General features: G+C 33.4%; 2 protein-coding genes across 2 annotated transcripts; both read right to left on the bottom strand.

Moving 5' to 3' along the window:
• Positions 1 to 3185: 3185 nt before the first annotated feature.
• LOC119638444 (aldo-keto reductase family 1 member B1-like) lies at positions 3186 to 4648 on the bottom strand. The gene is made up of 6 exons (XM_038035217.1): positions 4541 to 4648; positions 4406 to 4468; positions 4204 to 4346; positions 3635 to 4130; positions 3408 to 3566; positions 3186 to 3275 (listed from the first exon to the last, which is right to left on the bottom strand). The coding sequence occupies exons 1-6, from the start codon at positions 4646 to 4648 to the stop codon at positions 3186 to 3188; spliced, it is 1059 nt and encodes a 352-aa protein (XP_037891145.1).
• A 3375-nt stretch (positions 4649 to 8023) lies between these two features.
• On the bottom strand, positions 8024 to 9583 carry LOC119638443 (aldo-keto reductase family 1 member B1-like). Its single transcript, XM_038035216.1, has 7 exons — positions 9495 to 9583; positions 9337 to 9427; positions 9199 to 9258; positions 8978 to 9120; positions 8412 to 8904; positions 8142 to 8353; positions 8024 to 8069 (listed from the first exon to the last, which is right to left on the bottom strand). The coding sequence occupies exons 1-7, from the start codon at positions 9581 to 9583 to the stop codon at positions 8024 to 8026; spliced, it is 1134 nt and encodes a 377-aa protein (XP_037891144.1).
• Between the last annotated feature and the right edge of the window lie 588 nt (positions 9584 to 10171).

Raw genomic sequence — 10171 nt, 5'->3', positions numbered from 1 at the left:
TATAAAAAACAGTTTTATTTATTTTCACAAAGAATGATTTTGTTTTATACGCCAGAAGTTATTTCGTGTTTGATTGCAAAATATTTTTTCCTTTTTTTTTTTGAAATTAGTATAAAATTTCATAAAAACGTATAAAATAAAAAAAAAAACCTTTTTCATCAATAGACACTAAATTATAAACATCGACGAACAAGATTTTAGAAGCACTGACGAAATTTTGTGTAAAAGCCTTCGAGCTTTTGAGACCACTTACTCGCTGCTATCTGTTTAGAAAGTTCTGCGGACTCTTAATTAATTGATTTATTTATTAAATAAATTCCCCTACAGTACAACTCATTAGCCGAACGTAAGCTACATAACAACTTAATTGTAGTAAAGAAAAGAAAATAAGATCAACTTATAGTATACACCAGAATTCAACTAAGCATTAAATTAAGATACGTGCTGACGAGTTAACATGTGCTATTTTATATTAATAGTAACAAATGGGAAAAAAATCAAATACAAAAAAAAAAAGTATTACGATCTAATTTACTTGTACCTATATCAAGCCCAAAACTTTTTAGCAGTTAGTTGTGAAATACAATGCTTCTAACTTTATTGACGAACGAAACACAAAAAAAAAGAAAACAAAAAACAATTAAATGGCAATGATCGTTTGATGAAAACTTTACACAATACCTAAAAGGATAAATCAGTGAGTTCCAGTCCATTGTTATACGGTGAGAGAGGTAAGTCAGAATCGTATTTCATACTACGTAAGGCAAATAATAAGGCGTCCTGTTGAATGGACTCCAGACGATCAACACAGCATCTAAAACAAGGGAACGAAACTATCGATCAATGTTCAAGAGTTGGTCTAACTAAAGGCATATACAAGTCTACGAGTAATATCAGCATCACATTGACTGTTTTATCTAATATTTTTGTTTTCACAAGCGAACAAACAAAGGCTATGACAGCGAAGTCAAGTAGCGTAGGAACGATTGCTTGTGTTATGAATTACGATTATTATAGAGTTATTACTGTAGGGTAATTGTTATTACGTGTTAACAGTCAAATGTGCCTTTCATGGTTATTTGCATTGAAATAAATTATAATTTTTTTTTTTTTATATAAATCACCGAAGACTGAGATGTGTATTCATTTTGTCAAAACGTTTGCAAGACCCAGAAGGAAGCTTCAGAGGCAGCATAAATTATATATGTATTTTTCATTACCATCGAATTCTTAAGAATGCTTGTCCGTCCGCCCATCTGTTTGTTTCTCTCAGATTTGGAACAAAAATTGAAAGATTTTGCATGCAGGTCGTTATTGAAACTATGTCAAATTGGGGGTCAATGCGCGCGGGCAAAGGGCAACATAACCTGAAATCACTTCTGCTTTCAAAAATAATTTTGTTTTTTGCTTGTTGCTTATATACTATAACAGATACAACGACAGAAAATTGCAATTCTCTATAGGTCTGGTCCTACAGGACATGTTGCATTCGTTTTTCAAAACATTTGAAGTATCCGGAACGGAGCTTCAGAAGCCCTGTCAAGTCTACGTGTTATTATTAACCAGTATCAAACGTTACTGGGCGCAAAAGAGCCAATCGCGGGCGAATATCATTTTCTTATTTGTTTTTATTATAGATAGATAGGTGTACTCGTGAATTTTTTCATTCATGTTTTATGCTTTTGACTCCTTTTTGTTATGTAAATATGTCAATATAAGTAAGCAGTATAGGAATATATATTCCTATATAATATAACATATAAGAACAATAATAACAAGTGCGACATATTTCTTTTGCCGTGACAATGTAGTTCAATGACTGCAAAAAAAAAAAAGAACAAAACCGTGGACTTAAATATGAAGAAAGAATAAAAATTCTGAGTTCGCTATAAAATATCGATTGTTACTTTACACGATACCTTGCGGCTCGTTAATTATTGGCGACATGTTTCTTTCTTGTTCGTATGTGTTAAAAACGATAAATAAAAAGTTAAAAAAATAAAATGAAATTAAAAAAAAAAAAAGAGAAAGAGTAAGAGTAAGCAACACAGGATAAGTAAAAGAACAGAAATTGCATAAAACTACATTTGCATTTAATTTTCATAAGAGGCATGTTTTACGGAATTTATTAAAATTTTACAATATAAATGCAACACTACGAAAATGCAGATGTCGGCGGCTACACGCACACCATGTTCATGGCAATAATGATTTCCTTACGCAGAGCATGTAAACCAATGCAAATATTTATTGTGCTTACATTATAAAAAATCTTTAAACATTTATTTTAATATGTTATGTTCTTTGCATCTCTTTTTACACGTATAATATATTTATATATTTATATATATGTATGATAGATATGTATGTATACGTATATAGCTTCAATTTCCTACATGCTCTTATCATGACTTTTATTATTTATTTTCTTCTTTTTTCCTTTTTTTTGCTAAAGACATATTTTATTTTTACTGATGACACATATATGCCCTTGCGTACATTATGGTGATTATGGAAGCTTTCTGGCTCATTGCATTTTTAATAATAGCTTTGTTTTAAATATATTCATATTCATATCTCACTTATATGTATATAAAAGCAATTATATGTGAATTTTTTTTATATACGTTTACACAAGAATTTAGAGTCAACAAGCGTGCCGCAAACGGACGATTCCTTCTTTTAATTAGTTAGCCATAAGCGAAGGAATGCTTCAAATGAAGCAGTGCCACGTCTCCAAGAGGATACAAGGTGATGTCAATAAAGCGTTAGTGGTTTAGATTTTCGTTAACGTGTTTACTGGGGCGCTGTCTGATGTATGGTTTAGCGTAAAAAGTTATGAGAAATAAATCGGAAGCGCGAGAAGAGATTATAGAGAGAATGTAGATGTTGATGGCGCAATACTACTAAAGCTTCAAATATACAATTAGAAGCAATCGGAAGACTAAAATTGATGCTCTGGAGGCGGTTGGGTCCCGAACGCAAAATTAATTTGTAAGTGATTGATCGACCATATAAGTGCACAGTCTCCCTTCACGGATGCTAGCCAGTACAGTTAATATACTTCATTTATGCAACTTGTGAACACCCTACATACACATTCCAAATGAAGGTGAAATAAATGAATGAAAATTAAATGTTTAAAACTCGTTTTATATTAAAAAATATATAAAAAATAAAAATGTTTATATAAAATAAAGATTCCGGCAATCAGTAAAAATCTCTTGCAAAAGAGCATTTACAGTCCAAATGGATGATGTGGATGGCCAGCGGCTCTGCAAGTAATAGGAGAAAGTAGTCAGAGCATAGCTTATATTTTTATGCACACTCTCTCTCTCTCTTCCTCTCTCTTACCCTGTAAAACAAAAAAAGCGCAAATTTGCATTTAAACTATCCAGACATTGTACGTCTTCGGGGCATAATTTAAAGTTAAGTGCATCAAAATTTTCTTTCATAAATTCCACAGATTTGCCCGATTGCGGTATGGTGGCGTAACCTAAATCAATTGGATATCTTATAAGTACTTGTGCAGGCGTTTTATTATGCTTTTCGGCAATATTTAAGACCTAAAATAATATATAAATGCTTTTCATGAGAGTGAATTCGATAGATTAATGAATGGATGTGCACTTGCCGGTTTTTCCTGCAAAAGAATTTTTGGTGTATCTTTGCCGGCCCAGGGTCGCGACGGCGAACCGAGCGGTGAATACGCCATTATAATGATTTTATGACATTTACAATACTCGCATAATTCTTTTTGCGTAAGATATGGATGAAGTTCCATTTGCAAGACTTGCGGTTTAATCTTCGCATGTTGGATTAATCGTTTCATTTGATCTAAATTGAAATTACAAATGCCAATGCTTTTGCAGAAGCACTTGTCTACTAAATCTTCCATTGCCTGCCATGTACAAATGTAATCGTCGTCGGTAAATGAGGGTTTCCCATCTTTGTTAACGGAAGAAAAATTGTAAGGATCATCGGTGAGCTGTGCTCCCATTGGTGTATGCATTAAATACAAATCGATATAGTCCATCGACAAGTTCTTGAGACTTTTTTCACAAGCAGTTTTAACATTTTTCGGATTATGAAAGCTATTCCATAATTTTGTAACAACAAAGATGTCTTCCCTGGAACGCAAGCAGTATATATAAGAGAAGATTATCCTAAAAATTAAATCTTTTTTCGTAAACAATAGAGAACCTCTTAAGGGTTTTCTCTTCAATTTTCGCTTTAATGACTTGACCGATTTGTTGTTCGTTTTTGTATAAGAAAGCCGTATCGACAAGTCGGTAACCAATATCTAAAGCACATTTCATTGCGTCAACCATTTCTTCGGGTTTTGTCTAGGAATATATTTGAGGTGAATTTTTTTCATAGAAGATACTATCGAAGAAAGACGTACCCGTCCCGTGGCGGGAGCTTCAGATGCGTCAAACTTTTCGATGCATTGATAACCTTCAGTAGCCTTCAAAAATGGAAATGAATTAATATCTAATCAATATACAATTCCAATTATAGTGATGCTTTTAGTTCTTACACCCCAAGTACCTAAGCCCAGAGCGGGCATTTTAGATCCATTATTCAGACATAACGTCGGCACTTCTGTGGACGCGTTGCGAGCACTGGAAAAGCAATCGAAAAACATCTTACAGAGAGATTCAGAATTTGTTTTTCCCTTACCCATGCCGTGTTTTTCCATAAGTGATTGCCGCAACGAAATTTGACGGTTTTAGAATATTTCTGACTAATAAAGAAATTGGATGCATATTGCGTGAAAATTTAGAATTTAGACTAGTGAAGTTTTTCCTTTCTTAAGAGTGTTTCAGGGTTTTTTTTTTTTTTAATTTTTATTTTACTAAGCTTTTGACTGACATTAATTTCAAAGTAATGTTGTTTTTCGTATATGCAAAAGCTTTGAAAGGTGTTTTTTTTACACCACGTCATTTAGCGCCCGCAGGCAGCGTCTAGTAAGACTTAAGGTAAACTCACTTTTATAAATTGATTCAGAAGCTTTTTCTGAATTGTTGTAAGATTGTCTTTCTGTTCGTTTGCCTAATGTCTCCTAAGGTGATTTTCTATTCAGCCTAACCATACGTAATTTCTTGACTATTTTGAAGAAAATTGATGTGCGGTAGCATGATATAGTTCCGAGTTGAACCAGACCACTTTTGCGGTCACGAGAAATTCTATTAGCTCGTTCTACGAAAACAGTTTGCAGTTTTCAAAAGTTGTCGACAAACAACCTTAAGTAATGCTATCTCGGCATGTTACGTTAATGTGAAAAACTTGGATCGGATAGGCCAAGTTTTTCAAGCGTATTGAGTCTTTTAAATCACATAAGACCATATTCTTTGGAGACCCTTCTTAGTGGCTACCACGAAAAATATGCCTGCGCATAAAAGGAAATGATGTCGTGTGGGATATTTAACAGCCGATCTTAATCAACTGTGATGCTTCTCTTTTTGAAATGGAAATGACAAACGCTACGGTGATTAAAGTTCGTATTAGTGAAACAAACATCATAATACATTGTAATGATATCGGAGTTTAATTATCAACGAAGTAATTATCAATGTGTTAATAATTTTTCCTAGGATGACGCGTACATCAGCATCCGATGTTGACAAACGAAAAAGTCAATGGAACGATATTAAATCACATTATATCTTATAAATCTGGCATTTGTTTGTTTAATCAATGAATTATTTATAATTATTCTCATGAGATCAATGTTATTAAAGTGCATAGAGTCTATCAACAAAGTGTGCTAAACAATGTGTATCATATTTTTTTAGCTTACAACGTTAACCGATTTTGTCCTAGGAGAATAGTTAATATATGTTATTATAAAATTATTGTAAGAATTATTCGCTTTTTGCACTATAACTCGAGATAAAAGTGTAACATTAGCTATGTAAGGATATCTGTGCAACAATTTATTGTATTATTATTTGTATATTTGAAATCGATTGTTCAGTATTTATCACGAGCTGGGCTTCTTATTTTTTACAATCGCTTTTCATTTTTATGAAACTTCGATGACCAATAACAATAATAACTAGAACTACTTAATATCCTTTTTCGCGCTAGGCAAGTGACAAAAAGGAGCAGTTCTTATTTTTTATATTACGGTTCACGTTAGCAATGAATTTCTGCAAAGCCATTGAAATGAAGCTAATGCAACCATAATTTCGTAATGTAATGATTTAAACTCTTCACCGTAAGTTTCCACCTCTGTAAGGTCAAGTCACAGTCGACACACATAAAGTCGACAAATGATGCGATTTTTCACGATCAAGCCTTTTACAAGCCTTATTTTTACAGACATTGCAAATACTTGAGAGACTTTGAATCATAACCAAATCTGAAAACATATTTGTAGCGGTTGTAATTAAAATCGACAAATCGATTAAAAAATCAAATATTAATAAATAACCTAAATTAAACGCTAACTATATTAAGGGCTAGGAAAAGTAGATGGTTTTTTTTTTGTATGGCCAACCAGTAAGGAGATGTCTCCCATTCGTATAATTCGTTGTCCGTCAAAAAGAAGAAAAGAAAGAGAAAGAAACAAAGAGGTCGTATCCGCAATCTATTGGTGTCCAATCGACCAGTGCTATGTTTTTACCGATCGAGCATCTACTATAACAACGACAAAAGAAAACTCTGCCGCAACTGATATTTGAACACGCGAACTCTGACTTGGCTAGCCGCGGTTCTTACCTACCTACTCAGCCATTCCAGCATTCTCAGTGCTTTGTACGTTGACACTGCAAATTGTCTATTGCTGACTTGCAATAGGCGTTGTATATAGGACTTGTTATGCATGACAACCCACCTGAATATATTTTGATCAGTTCAAACCGAGCTCCGGCGAAACTCAATGGTTATTTTATCTCCTTGCACCGGTATTAACTCCTATGGGCGTGTAATGATTTCTGAATACAATCTTTTAGCGGTAAGCCCTTTAGTTAAAGTCTTCAGAGTGAGCTTCGGCGCGTCCGTTGATCGCAGGCGATCCTTGTGTGTCTGTATGTCTGTTCGTGTTCTTTTCCGACTTTTCAATGTTTGCTTTGCAAGGTTTGAGATGGAATCCTACTGTATCTCTTTCACCCTTTAATAAAAGATTGAAGCACATTGACATGCCTACCTTTGAAAAAAGGCGTGAAATGTTGGGTGCAAACTTTGTCTTTAAGTTAATAAAGGCGTATATTTTTTTTTGGTCAGCTTTATTAGAATTTATTAATTTTCAAATCTCAAGACAAAGAGAGTTGCGTGCTTGCAGCTGTCACAATGCCGAACCAATAATAGGTTATTCAATCAATTATTCAACGATCATTACCACTTACTTGATCTGTGCGTTTTGTTCGTTAATAAGGTTAAAAGCATCATATTGCACAACTAGTTGCTAAACAGTTTCGAGTCATATGTAATACATGTAAATTGAATTAAAATACTCGCTTATATTCGAGTTTGTTTCTCATCAATAAGCACATATTCATTCATCAATATATATCCCCGTGTCTGAATATAAGGCTTAGTTGAATGCTGGTGCATATCATATGTTGATCTTACGTTTATTTTTATTTATTTTTTTCTTCTCTATACTCTATTTTAAGTTATTTTGTACCTTGCAATAAAGGAGTAATCATTCCTGCATTGACGTCGGCACAAACTTATTTAATTTTTTTTAATCTGACCAATGATACCGAACAAGTGGTAAATTGTTTATTGCTTATAATTTCAGTTTATTGCTTAACATTTTGTTGTCTGGATATTAGTTTTATGTGACTATGGCATGAACATGATTGTCATTAACGATATTAGTTAGCGTTTGATTGCTATGAGTACATTTTGTAAAAAAATTGTATATCATTTTCTCCGTAAGCTTAATAAATATATATGATATGATTGAAATCAAAGATGAAACCGAAATCATTGGGAAAACTTTAGATATATAGAGTCCTTCCAGTTCCTCATATTTTTTATAATATGAAAAATATAAGAAATTATAAAGACTTTATGACTTAGGAGTTTCAAAAGGATGATGCGGATGACCGCTACTCCTATAGGCAATGAAAAAGTAGACAGCAATCATTAAATTAATATTTTTAGTTTTTATACTATTAAGTACTAACCCCGTGAATTTGAAGTAACGAACATTCGCATTCAAAGCGTCCAAAACCTCTATATCTTCGGGAGCTAGGCAGAAATCAAAAATACATATATTTTCGGCCATGTGTTCTTTTCCCTTTCCCGGATTTGGTATCGTAGCGTGGCCTAGATCAATTGGATATTTCAAAAGTATTTGGGCGGGACTTTTCTCGTACTTTTTAGCAATTTTTGCAACCTATATATGTGCAATCTATTACAAACCAAGAATCAACTCAATTCAAGTATTCACTTGCCTGGGGATCCTTTAAAAGAATTTTAGCAGAGTCTTTGCCCGCCCAGGGGCGATTTGGCGAGCCTAAGGGAGCGTAACATGTTATAATAATTTTGAGAGCTCTACAAAAACCTGTCAACTCCTTTTGCGTAAGGTATGGATGATGTTCCATTTGAAGGTTCTGTGGTGGAATCTTGGCGTACTTTAGCAGTCGTTCCAATTGGTTTATATTAAAATTACAAATGCCAATATTTTTGCAAAGACCTTTTTTCACTAACTCTTCCATAGCTCGCCATGTGCAGACGTAATCCGTATCCGTAAATAAAGGTTTACCATTTTTGGTGGGTGCGTAAATGTTATCGTCCTTTTGGGCTGGTGCTCCCATTGGTGAATGCATTAAATACATATCGACGTAATCCAAGCACAAGTTTTTAAGACTTTTCTTACAACCGGCTATAACATTTTCGGGATCGTGAAAGGTATTCCACAGTTTCGTAACAATAAAAATGTCTTCCCTAAGACGTAAGCAGTGTCAGAACATTAGATACCAAAAAAAGCTTAAGCAAAATGCTTACACAATTACTTTACCTTTTAATGACTTTTTCTTTAATTTTTTCCTTAATAGCCTGACCGATCTGTTTTTCATTTCTATAGAGAAAAGCTGTATCAATATGCCGATAGCCGCAGTCTATGGCTCGTTTGGTTATGTCTACCCATTCATCGGGTTCGACCTACAAATGTGCATTTATATATTTATATATATATATATATATGCAAATATGTTTTATGAACAATTAGACAATACATACTGGTGCAGATTTCCTTTTGCCCTTTCCAACTTTTTCAAGATTAACAAAATCATCGTTAGCCTTTAATTATTATGTGAACGAATTTTTACAATTTACGATCAATTAAAAATTTTAATTATATATAATTTATGTTCTTACCCCCCAAGTACCTAAGCCCAAGGCAGGCATTTTGCACCCATTGTTCAAAGTTATGCATGGGACTGGTGATATTTCAGCTTGTGCGCTGGACCTAAGAAGCGACCCGGTATGAATTTAACAAGATTTTTTATTCTTTTCCGAAATTTATATTTACTTACCCCCTTCGGCATGCCAGATAACTGTTTACATCAATAGTGATGTTTAATGGTTTAATAATACTTTTAGCCAAAAAATTAATTTTGTACATTTTGGGTCCTAGTAGAAATTTTATTTTTAATTTTTACAATAAATGATTTTTTTCTTAACCTTATTTTTTTTTTTTATAGGAGTGATGAAAACATTTTTTAAAATGATTTTTTTTTTTTTATTTTTTGACTACATATTTAGGGTTGTAGCCATTTGTGCTACATTGCCAAATTTTGTCAATGTTGCCAAGATTAGTACACTTTTACTATAAGTTATTCAACACTACTTTTGCATTATGAAATTTAATTATGTCTACGGTCCAAACAGTCAATTAACGACAGAATATCGCGATTGTCGTCAAAGATTTTAGACTCTAATCTTCATTCGTTCCTTAGTCAGTGAACACATGTTAGCCTTCTGTGATTCATAGACGTACGAAAGCAGTCACCTCTTTGTGGTGGTTCCTACAAACGACAGCTGTTTGTTTTAAAGCTTTTCTTTATTGGAGCTGCTCAGCCACTAAGAAAAGAAGGGTTTCAAGTTTATTATCTATAACCTGGAAACAGTTTTTCCTAGAAAAAGAACTCACTTTCTTTTCCCATTCGGTTCTGTCATGGTCCTACGAAATGTTAGAGGATGAAGGTCATCA

This window comes from Glossina fuscipes, unplaced genomic scaffold (assembly GCF_014805625.2).
Source record: "Glossina fuscipes isolate IAEA_lab_2018 unplaced genomic scaffold, Yale_Gfus_2 89, whole genome shotgun sequence".
Taxonomy (NCBI): domain Eukaryota; kingdom Metazoa; phylum Arthropoda; class Insecta; order Diptera; family Glossinidae; genus Glossina; species Glossina fuscipes.
Note: the sequence above shows the minus strand (reverse complement) of the source record. Positions and strands in the feature narration are given on the sequence as shown.

What these genes read in the sequence shown, in the direction of transcription:
- LOC119638443 (XM_038035216.1), bottom strand. Translation starts at nt 9,583, where the DNA reads ATGTACAAAATTAATTTTTTGGCTAAAAGTATTATTAAACCATTAAAC. An exon ending in AAAGAAAAAGTCATTAAAAG is followed by an intron (nt 8,905 to 8,977) that starts GTAAAGTAATTG and finishes CTTACGTCTTAG; the next exon opens with GGAAGACATTTTTATTGTTA. An exon ending in TTCTTTTAAAGGATCCCCAG is followed by an intron (nt 8,354 to 8,411) that starts GCAAGTGAATAC and finishes GCACATATATAG; the next exon opens with GTTGCAAAAATTGCTAAAAA.
- LOC119638444 (XM_038035217.1), bottom strand. Translation starts at nt 4,648, where the DNA reads ATGTTTTTCGATTGCTTTTCCAGTGCTCGCAACGCGTCCACAGAAGTG. An exon ending in GAAGAGAAAACCCTTAAGAG is followed by an intron (nt 4,131 to 4,203) that starts GTTCTCTATTGT and finishes CTTGCGTTCCAG; the next exon opens with GGAAGACATCTTTGTTGTTA. An exon ending in TTAAATTATGCCCCGAAGAC is followed by an intron (nt 3,276 to 3,407) that starts GTACAATGTCTG and finishes TATTACTTGCAG; the next exon opens with AGCCGCTGGCCATCCACATC.